General features: G+C 50.6%; 1 protein-coding gene across 5 annotated transcripts in view; it reads left to right on the plus strand.

The window, feature by feature from the left end:
* AMBRA1 (autophagy and beclin 1 regulator 1) overlaps positions 1-17,606 on the plus strand; it is a 62,258-nt gene that overhangs the window by 12,537 nt on the left and 32,115 nt on the right. For all 5 annotated transcript variants that reach the window (XM_073541671.1, XM_073541673.1, XM_073541674.1 and 2 more), the window contains exons 3-7: positions 2,694-2,752; positions 3,162-3,345; positions 5,042-5,214; positions 7,483-7,549; positions 7,910-9,390. In XM_073541671.1, coding sequence (XP_073397772.1) covers positions 2,694-2,752; positions 3,162-3,345; positions 5,042-5,214; positions 7,483-7,549; positions 7,910-9,390 — 1,964 coding nt within the window. The remainder of the gene's footprint in view (positions 1-2,693; positions 2,753-3,161; positions 3,346-5,041; positions 5,215-7,482; positions 7,550-7,909; positions 9,391-17,606) is intronic.

The raw sequence follows: 17,606 nt of genomic DNA on the forward strand, positions 1-17,606 counted from the left end.
TTCACCTCAGGCCTCTTCAACTAGCCATCCTCAACTCTTGGGACAGGAATCCCTTCTCCCTCGACAGGGAGTTCCGGCTGACATCGTCGACCAGGAGGTCCATGCACTGGTGGCTCAAGCCAACTTCGCTTGCAAGGGGAAAATCCTTTCTCTCAGGTCAATGGAAGGTCCTGACCACCGATACAAGCCTGGCAGGTTGGGGTGCGGTGCACCTACATCACAGGGCACAAGGCAAGTAGTCACCAGTGGAAGCGACCTTGCCCATCAATATCCTGGAAATTCGGGTCATCTTCCTGGCACTGAGAGCCTTTCATTACTTGCTGGCAGCCTCTCATATCAGGATACAGTCGGACAATGCCACGGCGGTGGCATATGTGGATCACCAAGGCGGGACCCGCAGTACCCAAGTGATGAGAGAAGTGGCACATATATCCTCCACTGGGCGGAAGACACGAGGTCGGTACTCTCGGCGGTCCACATTCCGGGTGTGGACAACTGGGAAGCCGACTTCCTCAGCAGACAAGGAATGGACTCGGGGGAGTGGTCTCTCCATCCCGAAATTTTTCACCAGATCTGCCATCGCTGGAGGACCCCGGACGTGGACCTAATGGCATCCCATCTCAATGCCAAGGTCTCCAATTTCATGGCCAGGACACGCGACCCGCGGTCACTCGGAGCGGATGCCCTGGTTCAGGACTGGACCCAGTTCCAGCTTCTGTACATTTTTCCACCCCTCCCCCTGATCTCCAGAGTCGTGAGGAAAATCAAACAAGAGGGAGTTCCAACCATCCTGATCGCGCCGGACTGGCCCAGACGGACGTACATGGTATGCCGACATCGTACAACTTACAGCAGACGCCCCCTGGCGTCTCCCCGACCATCACGACCTTCTGTCACAAGGTCCGTTCTACCATCAGAACTCAGGGGCTCTCAATTTGACAGCGTGACCCTTGAAACCTGGGTTCTAACCCAGGCAGGGCTCTCACTGGGTGTCATTATGACCATGATCAGGGCAAGGAAGCCAGCCTCCGCCAAGATTTATTACCATACCTGGAGAGCTTTTTTTTTTTTTTTTTTTTTTTGCTTACCTGGTGCGAATCTCGCGGACAGGTCCCAGTCCCTTATTCCCTCCCAAAGGTACTTGGGTTTCTTCAATCGGGCCTGGACGCCAGGCTATCGCTAGGCTCGCTTAAGAGCCAGGTGTCAGCGCTCTCAGAAGCGCATCGCTAACAAGCCGCAAGTAAGGACCTTTCTCCAGGGGGTTTCCCGATTGGTTCCCCCCTACAGACGTCCACTGGAAACGTGGGACCTCAACTTGGTCCTGACAGCATTGCAGGCACCACCTTTCGAACCCCTTAAGGAAGTCCCACTCCGCATTCTATCACAGAAAATGTTTTTTTCTGGTGGCAATCGCCTCGCTTCGCAGGGTGTCTGAATTGTCAGCACTCTCCTGCAGACGGCCCTTCCTAGCCTTTCACCAGGATAAGGTGGTTCTCCGTACAGTCCCATCCTTACTTTCGAAGGTTGTGTCCAACTTCCACCTCAATGAGGAAATTTCATTGCCATCCCTTTGCCCGGTTCCGGTTCATAGAGTGGAGAAGGCTCTGCATACTCTTGACCTCGTCAAGCCATTGCGTATATACGTGTCTAGGACTGCACCCTTCCGGAAGTCCGATTCCCTTTTCCTTCTTCCGGAAGGCGTTCGAAAGGGTCTGCCGGCTTCCAAAGCCACCCTTGCCAGGTGGATCAAGTCCACCATACAAGAGGCTTACCGCCTTAACAATTCTCCTCTTCCGGCCGGTATCACGGCACACTCTATGCGGGCAGTAGGGGCCTCCTGGGCCATTCGGCACCAGGCTTCGGCACAAGTGTGTAAGGCGGCCACTTGGACTAGCCTACACACGTTTACGAAACACTACAGTGTTCATACCCAGTCCTCAGCGGATGCGAGCCTGGTTAGACGGGTTCTGCAGGTGGCAGTGCCCCAAGTTTAGGGACCTGCTAGCACAATATTCGTCCATTGCTTCCCTCCCAGGGACTCCTTTGGGACGTCCCATGGTTCTGTGTCCCCCAATGAGGCAACAGAGTAAAGGAGATTTTTGTGTATTCACCGTAAAATCTTTCTCTTAGCCTCTAATTGGGGGACACAGCTCCCACCCTGTTGCTCTTAAGGGCCGTTGTTTACGGTTGAGTTCTCATATTGTTCTTTGAGCTCGTACATAGTTGCCTTCTTACAGGCATGGTTATGTCGTTTTCTCTTACATTCCTCCTAAAGCTTTTGCACAAAACTGGAGAAGGCTGATGCCGTCCAGGGGTGTATACTGCAGAGGAGGAGCCATAGTTATTCTTTTTCAGATTATGCATAGTGTCGCCTCCTAGTGGACAGCAGCATAACACCCATGGTTCTCTGTCCCCCAGTTAGAGGCTAAGAGAGATTTTACGGTGAGTACACAAAAATCTATATATATACATACACCCGAGCACGTTAACCCCTTATCCGATCATGCATCAATAATTATCAGTCCAGGGCCAGGAGCAATGTCCCCTCCATGTTTTCCCATATGATCACCATGTAGCGGACGGCCACAAATGTGGTGGCTCCACACTCTGGAGAGTAAAGTGTATTTGTGGGAACTGTTCTTAGTGAGCGCTCTCCATCCAACCTTCTGACTGTTTTCTTGTTTGCTTTGCAGAAGGTGGAGCTTCCAGACAGTCCGCGATCTACATTCCTACTGGCGTTCAGCCCAGACAGGTGAATTTCTTCCTCTTCCATCTCTCTTTCTGGCAGACGTGTCCATAGAAAGCTGCTCAGCCTGCTGGCAGCGGATCATCTACAAGAGTCCATGTACTGTGCCAAGAAAATGTACAAAACAGCCGTCCGAGTGAACGCCGCCTCCATGTTTTCTCAGTCTGAGATCCTACGCAAAGCATTTGTTTTCGTCGCTCTGTCCGTGCCGTAAAATGTCTCCATCAGTTATCACTAAATATCTTCATATAGGGCCACGCATGCTGGCCACCACTCCGTGCACTTTCTGTGGGACTGGTGAGGATAGGCCAGCGTGCCTGGTGTCAGTGGGGGTCTCGGCAGTTAGGTTACGGTGGGCCATCCCCTATAGTGTGGACTTGTATTGTGTGAACCTTCGTGCTCTTTATTCCCGCAGGACCCTGCTGGCATCCACACACGTCAATCACAACATCTACATCACCGAGGTGAAGACGGGGCGATGCATCCATTCTCTGGTCGGACATCGTCGCACCCCCTGGTGTGTGACCTTCCACCCCACTATTCCAGGACTCATTGCATCCGGATGCCTTGATGGTGAAGTGCGTATATGGGATTTACATGTGAGTATCTACCTGGCTGCAAACTTTGGTCATTTTGTTTCCTTATCCAAACGTTCATGCAGATTTTTTTGACCCTCCTGTAAATGTAATGGAGTCTTGTCTATCTACTGGGAAATATATGGAAAACCTGTTTGATGAAGGGTAAATGTTAATTACAGTCATTGACTGCAGCAGGAAGCTCTGGTACCTGGGACATCATCACCAGTGGCTTAAAGGCTTTGGAAAACTTAACATTGTTTTTGCTTAGTTTGTTTGTGTCCTAAATGCAGAACTAAGCATCTTTTGTAAAACTAAAATCCTACTATTTTGCTGCAGTAGAGTCTGTTTAACTCCTTCATGTAGCCGGCTGTGCTGCTGCTTTTGGCATGGATCCATTAACACACAGGTCCTGTCCACTGTCGGCTAAGAGCTGACATTATCCAGTTTCTCATTGTCTTCTCAATGTTAGAGATAAAAGCAAGGAGGGAAGTAATATTCCTCCTCTATCCCCTAGACTGTTCTATAGCTTATTTGCAAGAATTTTGTTTTTCTTGTGTTCTTTTTTTTTCCTTAGTCTCAGACCTATTTTATTTCACCATCATATAAGCCGGACGACTTGTTTTGTTTGCAGGACAAGTTGTAGTTTTGATTGACAAGTTTCTAATCCAGAGGATGCTGTCGCGATTCACAGCACTTACTCTTGGGTGCAGGCTGCATAACTCAGTCGACATCTGTGCTGTATGGAGGTGATTCAGCTCCTGAACCCGCTCCATACAGAGTGCACATCCATTGTAAATGTGTGAAGGATGAGGGGTTAAACACTTAACAGGTATTCAGCGAGTCCTGTGTACCCCAGTTTATAACTTGTCCTGTAAAATATGAAGTTATAGCTTTTGAAACGGTCAGGCAGTGTGCACTGTACGAAAGGAAGGGGACATGGACCCTTATCGCTGTTATCAGGAAAATGTTTCCTAGTCATCGGCTCGCCGGCTTCTTCCTTCAGTTTGTGATTACCCCATCAGTGGTTCCCGGTAATACCGCCGTTATATATTCACCAGCTGGAATAATTTGGATGAATGCGCAAGGTGGGGCATAACCAGGCGTTGTTTTGGTGCAGTAGGGAGAGGCTCCTGCTGCAGCCAAACACAGGACGCTGTGGCGGAGGAGGAGGAGACTTTTCTGATCTCCTCTGACACAGAGAAAATATACTTTTTATAATTCTCTGGTTTAATTATAATAAGAAAAATTAAGATCTAAGTGGATTGAGGACGGAAATGCTTGTTTATTTGAGCCTTTTCTATGTGATCCTTTTAATGAAATGGGGGTCCGACTGCTGGGATCTGTTCTGATCATCAGAACGGGGCACTTTTATCCCGTTAGGAGCCTCGGTGCACATGTATGACCGCCGCACCATTCACTTCTTATAGGGCAGCCCAGCTGCATTGAGCCCATAGAGAATGGATGGAGCTGTAGTTGGGCATCCTACCCTCTGCTGCATTTTGTAACTCTGATGCAAAGTGCCCATGCTGCGGATCAGAGTGGGTCCCAGCGGGTGGACCCCCCCAATTCTATTGATGGGTGCTAACTCGTTTTCACTAGACAAACCCTTAAAGGAGGCACCCTGGGCCGGTGTATGTTGTAATCTTGTGGACGCGAGTCGCATTAGTCGCCTTGCCTCTTGGTATATAACGGCCTCTCTTGCGTGTTCTCCCCTCAGGGCGGCAGCGAGAGCTGGTTCACGGACAGCAACAATGCGATCGCCTCCTTGGCCTTCCATCCCACCGTTCAGCTGCTTCTTATCGCCACTGCCAATGAAATCCATTTCTGGGACTGGAGTCGGCGAGAGCCCTTCGCTGTGGTGAAGACGGGCAGCGAAATGGAGCGAGTTCGGTAAGTTGAGACCTCACAAAGCTGTAACCATGGTTATATCTATAGGAGTACGGTCTAGTGGTGCGCCACCACATGTGGCTGACAGTGCCAGCCACCTGCAGGGGTGAATGAGCTTGTGGGGTCACTAGGGTAAACTTGCCTGCTTGTACGCCCCTACAGGCCGGCCTCGCTTTCCACAGTGTGCAGCAGTGCACCTTCTGACCGCATGTTTATAGTGGCTGTCTGCTGTAGGCAGTCCCTGCGTAATCATGTCAGTGCCCATATAAATTAATCTAATCTATGCTCACCTCCTCTAGCAGTGTTGGTGCTGCTATTCTGAGTGACATTTTGTCACCTGACCTCTGCAGCCAATGATCGGCTGCGGCCTCTTCGTATCCCATTAGATTTGGCTGCAGCAGTCACGTAACACAACAATGTCACACGATCTTCTGACATCGCATTAATGGCTCCACTATGGGAGGTGAGTGTTTTACATGTGTAATTGAAGGGGAGGGGGGGGCTAATCTACTTTTGGACACGTCTTATTGCAGCTGATCTTCCCTGGGAACAAAAGGATTGGACATGTTGAAGTTCATCTGCGTAATCCCTTTCTTTCCCGACATAGTGTCTGTAAGTCCGTGCTTGGTTCATCTAACGTTAAAGGGGTTGCCTAGGACTGTGAGGTCTGACAGCCCCCACAATCCGCGGTGTTACAGGTACCATCAACAGTGTGCGGAGCCAGAACAGCACAGTGCCACATGCACTGTAGTGGCTGTTCTCGGTACTACAGCTCAGGTCATTCACGTCAAAAGGAGTTGAGAACAGCCGCTAGAATTTATGGAGGGGACTCCGATCTGCGTGTCGGATATTAATGACATCCAAGGGAAAGAACTGCCTATGTCGTGGAAATCCTTGTCCGCTATAGGAGCCAAAGCACGACATCAGCCGTACTGCAGATGTGAGATTTAGCCCTCGTTGTCTCGGATCTCTTAATGTTCTGCCTCTCGCTCATTAGCAGTACTCCGCTTATATTCGCCCCTGTCCCCTCCATCTCGAGTTTTCGCCTTATGTGGTTGTCAGAGCGGCTTGTTAGTGCTTAGTGTGGGCAGATCTGGTGCCGCCATCCTCGTACCTGCCAGTGTACGGCATCGCAGGAAACCCGGAGACTATGTAATTGTGGCGTCCTCATTGTGTCTCCTCCGCCATCACTCATGAAGGAGCACCGCTGTGTAATCTTGCACATTTATCGGAGCCAGGAGTTTGCAGCTGTCTCTACTTCAGCCATTGTTCTCCTGATTTCTGGCGTCTTTGATCTGAGAAGTGATAACAAACCACCGTCTGCTGCACATCGGAGGCGGCGAGGGATGGAGCGCTGCTCTGAAGATGCTTTTCACTGTTCGTGGCTTCTCGGTTTTCATTCGCAGCTTTTGTTTCTGCGGTCGCCTCGATCAAAAGGGGCCATGTCTGGAAGAAACTGATGGCGGTATTATCACGGGTGCAGTAACTGATGACGTTTCGTCCCCTCTTCCCCTGACAATTATACGGGCCCCTCACTGCTCAGTTATCAGAAGCTATAAATTCTGTACCTTTCAATTGCTGCAAATGAAGCAACATGAATATAATAATGTTGCAGTTTGTGTGCTGTGCCTATGCAGAGCCATGTGTCTCCATGGCAACAGACTACAAGCACACCACGTGTAGTCAGGCCCAGCGTCGCTCTCTATTTTCACATGTCTCCTGTTTTTGCGACTATATATTTGGCAAATTTTCAAAAAGTAAATTATGAACGGAAGGCAGTGTGGATGCACGATTAGACGGCACAGGGTTTGTTGTATGTTACCATAGAGATATAAGGATAGGTGTTAACTTGTAGATTGATGGAGGAGTCTGACCGCAGCGGCTGTCCTCGATCATCCAGACTCTGAACTTTTTGCCTTGTGAGAATATAGTAGCAGTGCGATTTCTCAACTGCAGCTCCATTCACTCCCTCTGGAGCTGCACTCGGCTTTTTCTAGGTGACCCATATGGAATGAATGGAGCGGTGGTCGGGCATGTGCACTGCAGCTCTTTTCTAACCATGATATCCTCGGACACCCTCTGTGATCAGATCCCCATCGATCTAGAAGTTACCACGTATCCTATGCACAAGTGATAACTTTTTTAACCCCTTGTGCACTAAGTGAACATTTTTTATAAGGAGATGAAAGCATTTCACCAGGTGAGATCGAAGAGACGTCTGTGTGATGCCAGTCCCAGGTTAATAATGTATTTTGTGTTTTTTTGCCACAGATTGGTACGATTTGATCCCCTTGGGCATTATCTTCTTACGGCCATCGTGAACCCCTCTAACCAGCAGGTAAGAGTCACAAACCCCAGCCCGCCCACCGGGCAGCAAAAGGTAAAGGCGCTCCAGGTCACCTTCCCTAGAAGCTGCAAAGATCCTTTTAGGTTTGTCCATAGCCTTCGCATTAAGATCAGGCTGTGCTCCGCATTCTGCCCCCTTATTTCTGTATTTTGGCAGTGGGCCCTTTGGATTTGTGGTTTTTGTCCTGGCACTTATGTCTGGCCTGCACCACAATCTTAACCTAATGTGCCGCCCTGAAGCAGCCAAGTCCGCTGCACTGTGATGTGCCGATCCTCCGTATATTATGGAGCAATATTCGCTTTGTGCAATGTCCTGGACTCTGAACGCTTTTTGTGATCTGTTTTCTTGCAGAGCGATGAAGAATCAGAGATTCCTCTCGACAGCGCAGAGATTCCCATCTACCGTCAGCGCTCCCTACTGCCAACTCAACCGGTCCGCCGTACGCCACTGCTCCACAACTTCCTGCACATGCTGTCATCGCGCTCATCAGGCACTCAGGCTGGAGAGCAGCCCCCCGTACAAGACTCGGCCACCCCATCCCCACCGCCACCACCTCCACCCCCTCCTCCGACAACTGAAAGCAGTCAAAGGCTTATTTATACTCGTATGCGAGACCGAGTGCCGGGTGTCACCGCTCCGTGCTGCCAAGACCCCAGTATGCTGTGCCTGTGCGTCCGATGTTCTAGTGCTCGGTTGTCCTGTTCCCTTTTCCCACACCCGGAAACACCAGGTACTCCCTCCACTTCTTCGGGGGCTACCTCCACTTCCTATACTCCAGTTCAAACTGATCCCCAGCTCTCTTTGGAGCGGCAGCATCACCAGTCCTCTGCCCAGCACGACCACGGACTCCTGAGCCGACCGTCTGCCTTCAGTAGCGTGCACAGCAGCACCGCCGGTAACACCTTGCGCAGTCTGAGCCTGGGCCCTATGCGCCGCTCACTCGCTGGGCAGCCGTCTCGTTACCAACAGCCGACCACTGACATCGGCGGCTCTGAGTGGACTCGCACGGTGCTTAGTATGGGGTCCCGTTCTGAAATGGAGCCCATGCCACCTCCCCGGACGAGCGCCTCGTCTGTAAGCCTGTTGTCTGTCCTCAGGCAGCAGGAAGGTGAGGCCTCATCGTCTGTCTATACTTCTGCTACAGAGGGCAGAGGATTTTCCACCACAGATCAGGATAGTGCTGGCAGTCAGCCTCCCGAACACCCTACAACCTCCCGAACAGAGCTGCACTGTGATCTCAGGCGCTTCTTCCTGGAGTATGACCGGCAATACGACCTGGAACCTGGAGCGCCGGGCACCACCCAAGGGCAGGCTCACGAAATGCTAAACAACAACCTGGAGCCCGAGCAGCCGGGTCCTTCACATCAGGCAAACCAGGCGCATGGAGCGGAGGGCGCTGCAAACCAGCCCAGAGGGCATATGAACCGTTGCCGTGCCTGCCACAACCTGCTGACATTCAACAACGACACTCTGCGCTGGGAGAGGACCCCGCCAACGTATTCCGAAAGTGAGAGCATACCCACCTGGACGCCATCCCCGGATTCTCCGCCAACCACTTTCCAGGCTGGTCTGGCCTCTGGTAGCCCAGAGCAGCCTGGTGCCACGGGAGTGGAAACACCAGACATAGGAAATATACCCGGTGGCAGTGGACGTTTGGAAGCCGGGGCAGCGCATGAAGAACGAACAGTAGGGGTAGCTTATAATCCTGAGACCGAACACTGGGAGCGGGTCTACAGTCAGCCCGCCACCGTTAGCAGAGCTCCGAATGTAACCCAAGAGGCCTTACCGCAAGATCTCCACGAGGAGAGCACCGAGGAGGACTCTCTGAGAAGGTAAGAGCTCTGCACAGGTCTGCTCCTCTGTTGCTCCTCCTGGAACCATATGAAGACATTGACAACTTGGTGTCACTATTCCCCTTGTTATTGGATCAGAGCCGATGGGCCCGTATCATTGGCTGGGACTTATGGATGGTTGCACCCAGTTATCAATGAATTTATACATTTCCAGCTGAAATAACTAAGGATCCGCCGTAAAGCGAAACAGCTTTCACCGGAAATATTGTGGTTTTATAGCCTTTAAAAGGGTCTTCTAACATCAAAGCGATGGCACATTGCTCGAATACTCTATCGGTTTGAGTGGTTGGGGGTCGATGTCTGTGATCCTGAGAGAGAGCATTGACCATGCGGCCCCTTCCTGCAGAGCAGCACTCGGCCATCCATTTGCAGGGGAGCGGCAGTAAGGAAAACCAGTAAAGGGGCTGCCGCTGCAAATCTGCACTGCGCCCCCTCATTCTCAGGATCAGTGGGGATCTCAAAGGTCTGAGCGTATGAACGAAGTGTTAAGCGACACTCATGGGTATGCATAGTTCTTAAAGGGGTTGTTGACAAGCTTAGCGCGTATCCATAATATAAACGCCTTGTCCACGAATGGGGACTTTTTTTTTCTTACATATATGTACCGTATTTATGGCTAAAAGTAATTTTTGCACTAGGGTTTACAATCTCTTGTTTTATCTTCATCTTCAATTTTGATGTCCGCCATGGTCACTAATCAGCTGTTGAGCTCATAAACAGGCAGATAAAAGCATTAATAACTCCCCGCCAGATGCATAGCGAGCTCCCTGCCGGATCCTCAGTTTCCTCATTATGCAGGCGCTGCAGCATAATGGCTTTAAGAGGCAAACGGAGCAACATTTTTAATGAAATCTAATCGTAAGAATGATTTTTAGCCCCAAATAATATGCATTTAGGTTAAAAAAAAATAGTCCCCCAAAGTGGACAATTCTTTTACTAACTTGGATCGTTGGAGTCTCTCAGCTGGTAAAACAGGCCTGACGGACAAAAGGGGACTGTGCTGCTATTCTTTCCTTCCACTTGGTGGCGCTGCAGGTAAATACATTATTACTTCTCCTGTAGAGCTGCGGAACTCATCCTGACTCCGGAGCAGAGAGGTCACGGTCAGGGGGATTTTTAGTGTAAATTTCACCCCTGCTCCGTGCAGATATAGCCCCATACAGCCCCTCTAATGTCCCCAGAATGTGGAGTAGTTCTGTGATCCTGGTCTTAGATCTCGATGTGCAAAAATGAACCTTCACCTCCTGGACGGATTTTGCTCCAGAATCTCCATGTGTCACTTACGGTTTTCAACTGATCTCATCCTGTGCATACAGTGAAATCTGCGCGAAAAAAATCAATTTGCAACGTGGCAGCGCAACGCTCTTCAAGCCTATGCAGAAAATCCGCAGCAAGTATGTTGAGGGCATTAAGCCCTGAAGGGCTTGTCTCATGAAGGTGACCCATGTCAGCATGGAGGGCTCGGTCTGGTGAAGTCTTACACTTTATCTGCCTGGCTGCCATGTAATACTACGCCATTCTCTCTGGACATGGCTCGCCCGTATCCCAGTGCTCCATTGTCCCCGTACGTTGCCCAGTTTCTCTTATCGGGATGTCGCCACTTTTTCTCCATGCAAATTAGATCTTTCCTGCAATCCTCGGCCGGCGCCATAAGGGACACTTCTGGGTGTATTTGGTGGGTCGATTAAGGTCCTGACTGCTTGTATCGTGCAGATAAACTATTCTGTATCTGCCTCGCCACCTCAGAAGTTGTGCAGTATTGAATCCGGCGCCTAACATAGAAGCATCCTGGGAGGTGTAGTTCACCAGTAAAGGGCGTTGCGGAGGCTGCCCTTTGCTGTAATGCTGCATGCATGCCCCCGGCTGTAGGTGGCACGTCAGAGCCCTGGCTGCAAGATAATTGGCTTTGGCCAAACATGGCTCCCATGACCTGCATGACCAGCTGCCCCCATGTAACTCCTCCTGGCAGGGACCACCACCGATCTAACAATTGCCTCTCCAGTGTACAGGGTGTCACTTAACATCGTGCCCCTCGAAGTCTTCGGTCCATAAGCTACGGGTGGCCCGGATGGTGTTGGCTTACTGCAGCCCCCCGGTACGGATATAACGTATACAGGCCGCTGCGCTCCGTGTACGTCAGTGTGGAGATACATGACCATTAGTGAGGAGCACCCAGCACTGTACTTGATAACACATTTGCCGCAGTGTGGACCTCACCCTCAGCATCACATATCGAGGGGATGATACCCCCATGTCTGTGATAGAGATGGAAAATGAGAGATGCGAGGTTAATTATCTCTTCCAGTTAATGAGCGCAGGACGTCTGATGTCTATGGTCGGATAACAGGTAAAACGCGTAGGAGGGCGAGGAGACAATGCTGATTTGCAGGAAGGGGGCCGGTGGTAATGGTAAAAGTCACACTGTGTTTAACCAATGTAGCCGCCACCCTGAGAGTGCGTGGGAGCTGCAAGAATGGCATGGGGTGGCGATATCCAACCTGAGGCTCTCTGGCTGCTGGGAAACTATAAACCCCAGCATGCTAGGACAAATACAGATTGTGACCACTAGTTCCGGAATATGTTAGTGTCACCCTCTGGGGGCAGATGGGTTACTCTTGTGCAGAGGCGGCCTCGCGATGTAATCCTGTGATATGTCATCTTTATCACATGAAAGCTGAGAACAACACAAAGAATACAGGCTGGATCCATATCCATAGGGATCACTGGTGGTCCCAGCAATCGGCGAGTTACCACCTTTCTATAGGGATCAGAGGGGGGTCCCAGCGATCGGTGAATTACCACCTTTCTATAGGGATCGGAGGGGGGTCCCAGCCATCGGCCAGTTACTACCTCTCTATAGGGATTGGAGGGGAGTCTCAACCATCGCAAGTCACTACCTCGACACCTCTCTATAGGGATTGGAGGGGCATCACAGCCATCGGCGAGTTACCACCTTTCTATAGAGATCAGAGGGGGGTCCCAGAGATCGACGAATTACCACCTTTCTATAGGGATCGGAGGGGGGTCCCAGCCAGCGGCCAGTTACCACCTTTCTATAGGGATCGGAGGGGGGTCCTAGCGCGATCAGCGAAGCCTCCTTACCTTGACAAGCCAGAGCTGGCATGTCACTCTCCACAAGGAGAAACCTTACCCCTTAGACCTCAGTCCAGAGCCTCTCACCTAGCCAAATCAGATGTCATACTTTGCACTGCCGAGAGCCAATAGCTCGAAACACCGTCCCTGCAAATTGAGATTCTGATTTGGCTGTTATCCTAAGTCATATTACAAGACTCGTTAAAGGGTTGATTGTGACTTGTAGGATCGCTACTACCAACAGGTGGTGCTGTAGAGTAAAAGTCCTCTTTCTTTCTGAAGAGGCAATTTGCATACACCTTTCTATAGGGATCACTGGTGGTCCCAGCGATCGGCAAGTTACCACCTTTCTATAGGGATCAGGGGGGGGTCCCAGCAGTCTGTGAATTACCACCTTTCTATAGGGATCGGAGGGGGGTCCCAGCCATCGCCCAGTTACTACTTCTCTATAGGTATTGGAGGGAGGTCCCAGCCATCGGCGAGTAACCACCTTTCTGTAGGGATGATAGGGGGGTCCCAGCCATCGGCAAGTTACCAGCTTTCTATAGGGATCGGAGGGAGGTCCAAGGCATCGGCAAGTTACCACCTTTCTGTAGGGATCAGAGGGGGGGTTCCAGGCATCAGCAATTGCTGAGAACTACAGAAACTCCTTAAAGGGGTTTTCTGTCGCCGCTACCTGCCACATCAGGAGACCAGCGGCACCTATGAGATCGTATCCAGGATGCTTGTGTGATCGACAGGTATTCTGCACATGTCGTTACAACTGCCCGCCAATCACGTTGCGTCCCGGAAGGTCATGGCATCCTGCCCATTAGATTAGGATGGGTGCACGGTACCTGTCGATGGCGCATATGTCTGGTTTCTGTAGACTTTTTCGCTTCGGGACAGAAGCGGCACCAGAATGCTCCTTTTAAGCCCTCAATGCCAGGTGTCTTACTGCTCCTGGGATTCGTAGCCTCTTTGTATCTTCCAGCCATATTTGCCTTCATCGAATTTACTCACCTGTCCATGGCGGTCACCCTTTGGCCTCCAGACAAGTTTGCAGCGCTCTGGTTGGTGGGTCACCGCATCCGCCTGCAGCAGACATCCTGGACACAATGGATCCTGGTCGTTCTCTGCGGATCTTCTCTTCGTAAATGATTTTTATCTGGTCATCCATCTTGCACTTTCCTAAATATCACTTTATCCCAATGATCCAGTACGTGGCCCCTCCAGACAAGACGAGGCCCTATTCTCTTCAGTGGTTTCACACATGTTAAGCCTGCCCGCACCAAACCAATATGAGCAGGAGCTGGTCCGATTCTCTTATTCTGTAACTTGCCATCTGCTCTTTTTGAATGGGCGGATTCTTCATCAGCATTCTACCAGCACCATACGAGCTAGAGCGTCCTTACTGTTATATCCATCATACATTGCTGTGCTCTGAATGCTATATCCCCTACCAAGGTTTCTGCACACAGGAGAGCCCTGGACACCCTAAGAACAGTTCCCCTTTACACCTTTTTCCACTCCAGAAAATCCACAGGGTTTCTTTTGCTCATGGACATGCCCTTTGCTCCACTATGGGGACTTTCCAGTGCCCAATTCTGCATCTCATCTCCCGGGGCGCCTGGTCGGATCACTTTGGGGTGCTGGGTAAGTTGTGGGGTCTCCATGATCCGGCCGGAGGCTCCCTCCACTGCATCCAGATGTTGCTGCTTTTGTCAGGAGCCTCCGCTGAGCCGGCAGGTGCTGCCCTCATTCTGTGCAGCGCTCTCCAAGGGGGAAACCTTTATTAATAGAAGTGGATGGTGGGGGGTCTGTACTCCCTGGAGACTATCTGTAACCCTTTGCTTGCCTGGATGGAGACACAGACGTGCCTGAGGCGGTGCAGAACTCTGCCGCACTGTTTGGCCTCCTCATCGTGGGTGTGACAACATTTTCCTTACACTTTATCGCTGCATGTGCGATGGGACAAAGCGTGTTCACATGTAGCATATAGGGGACAAGCCGGAAGCTTCTGTGCAGACTGGAGTGGCGGAAAATGTCAGCCATTTCCGACCAGGCCGTCAGACTATTAATATGAGCAGGGGAAATGAAAGAAACGATCGGGCAGTTGGATTTCTACATGCCCGATCATTTGATCCTCAGGTGTCTTGCAGCAGCTTGATCCCTCTCCCACTTCCAGAACCATGCACGCTCGACGGATACAAGCATGCAAGTGTATGAAGGGGCCAGGTATACCTTTCTCATCCTGTAGGAAGTACGGCTCTGGAGCGCAAACCGTTGCCCTATTAGGTAAAATACAAACTATGGGAAGAGGCGCGGGATGATCCATGTGGAGGTGATCGAGGGGCCATTAGACATTTTACCAAGTGATCACTGTCGTAACTGCGTCTGGCAGCATGTGGGGAGTTTGTATCACTCCTCCATAACGGTCTGATCCTGATATTACCTACTGATCCTACAACTTCACGCGGTACCCCAGGACTCCGCCAGGACCCCAGTGTTATCAGAGGCGGCGCTATTTACAGCTGACTACCAGTTTAAAGGGGCACTCCCTCTCATAAAGTCACTTTAATTGTCTGGCACCCCACTAATAATGCAGATTTAGTTCTACAGCCCCGTTTTATCTTTGGCGCTCTCATTGAGAGCTGGTTTAGCAGATTGCACCCCTTCACAGTTTTTCTTCAGCACCTCAGCCCCAATCGCCTCCTGTCTTGGCATTTTCAGGGCGGCCTTGCTTTACTATGGTCGCCATGCTGGTGGTTATCCCAATAAGTCCTTTTCCCCAGCAGTTGTAAAGGAATGTCATTTCCTAGGCGAGTACCCATTTAAGAGCTTTAACAAGATGCGATTACCCCTTTAAATGTATTTCTTCTTCGGTGTCCGGTTTTTTATCACTCCAAGCCGGGTCAGAGATAATCTGCTCTGCTGCGGCACGGTCCAGAGAAAAATGATGCGCTGCGCAGAGATTTGTAAAGTGATGGCGCGGGGTCCATCATCCCATGTTGTGCTCAGTCTCCTCCGTCCGTGGGCCGCGCTCCATCCTGCCACCTCTGGGCAGCGGCCCCTTCTGACTCCCTCCTCGCCAGCATCTTCTGCGCCGCATACATCCCCTCTCTGCGCTTTCTCTGCCTTATCTTCCTTCTCCCCCGTTCTTTATCTGTCCTCTCTGAAAAGAAGCTTAGCTCCGGGCCCCGCGCCGTCCGGGCTGGTTGGCGGTTTCCTGCCGCTCTAAACCTGCTGTCACAGATAAGTGTTTTTTTTTTTTTTTTGTTTTTTTTTAGTAATGTGAAGCACAATTCAGCATCTTTCTGCCCTCAATTCCTTTCTTCCACCCTGGAGAATGGTAGCCGGCATCCACCCGGCCTTCACAGAGGGGGGAGACGAGCGGCATCGAGCAGAGACGAGCCTTTGCCAGTGCCGCATCTTCCACTCCTTTGTTCGTCCTAATAGGATATGTAAATTCCAATCTGGGAGAAAATGGAACATTTTTAATGAAACGGCAAAGTACAAAGGCACTCAGAATCAAAAGGAAAATCCCCGCGCTTAAGAATCAGACGCTCGAAGAGACATGACGGAGACGGTGAATGGCCTCTGTCTCCTCACGTCTCATCCCGCTCATCCAGGTCTTTATGTGCCCCCCCAGAGCAAAGCGAAAAGTGCAACATCTGTCACCAGTGACTGTGGGGTAACCCTGGACCCCGACTATAGGTTGGGGAATTGTATGGCACCGGGGATTACTGCAGATCTATCAGCGAATGTGACCGTCATTATACGAGCGCTTCTGTGCAAGATTGTCACCAGTGAACACTATTCTGCTGGTGCAGTCACTGTGTACATACATTACATTACTGATCCTGAGTTATTTCCTGTATTATACTCCAGAGCTGCACTCACTATTCTGCTGGTGCAGTCACTGTGTACATACATTACATTACTGATCCTGAGTTACCTCCTGTATTATACTCCAGAGCAGCACTCACTATTCTGCTGGTGCAGTCACTGTGTACATACATTACATTACTGATCCTGAGTTATGTCCTGTATTATACTCCAGAGCTGCACTCACTATTCTGCTGGTGCAGTCACTGTGTACATACATTACATTACTGATCCTGAGTTATGTCCTGTATTATACTCCAGAGCTGCACTCACTATTCTGCTGGTATAGTCACTGTGTACATACATTACATTACTGATCCTGAGTTACTTCCTGTATTATACCCCAGAGCTGCACTCACTATTCTGCTGGTGCAGTCACTGTGTACATACATTACATCACTGATCCTGAGTTACCTCCTGTATTATACTCCAGAGCTGCACTCACTATTCTGCTGGTGGAGTCACGATGTATGGTACGTACATTACTGATCCTGTCTTCTCCTCCCTCTATGTATTACTGTACACAGCAGTGGCCATTTTTTACTGTGGCTCTGAACCTTTTGTTTTCCATCTGGTCCTAATTCAGCTTAGAAGCATCTTCAGGAGAAGAGAGATAAGTGATGCTGACCACAGAAGGAGCTCACTGACTGATCATCGGAAACTCGCTGCTGTGACTCTGCCTTTCTATGGGCATCATTCTTGTGCAATCTCTATTTTAGGATTTTTTTTGTGTTTGGGGGCATTCCACACTCTTGTGCCCTTACTCCGTGGATCGGCTATGGACCGCGATCACAGTGCTGCGTCAGATTAGTCGTGGCCGATGCTCTCAGGTCCACCGGATATTTTATTTGTGCCTCAGAATCTGCAGCGAATTCACCTGTCGGTGGAGACCGTCTTCTGAATGACGTCCCTGCTCTCCGGACCCTTCTCTGCCATCCCCCCTTTAATATCCATATCCCTTACGAGCAGCTTTGTCACCAGGCGGAAAATCTGCTCCTTACAGCAGAAGATTCTCCATTTAATGGAATTCTGAGCGCGGCGTGCGGATGATTCTCCGTACTGATTGAGGGCAGAGAAGGCTGAACAATTGGCATTTAGGCTTTAGCGGAAGCGATGAACCCTGCGCACATCTGCACATGGCGGCTTGGAAATACCGTGGCACTGTTTATGCTAAAAGAACAATGCGCCCCCCACTCTTCCCACAGCTGCCCCCCGGTTATCCTGCCCTCAGCCGC

Source organism: Dendrobates tinctorius, unplaced genomic scaffold (assembly GCF_039654945.1).
Source record: "Dendrobates tinctorius isolate UK_male_01 unplaced genomic scaffold, ASM3965494v1 ptg000124l, whole genome shotgun sequence".
NCBI classification, from domain to species: domain Eukaryota; kingdom Metazoa; phylum Chordata; class Amphibia; order Anura; family Dendrobatidae; genus Dendrobates; species Dendrobates tinctorius.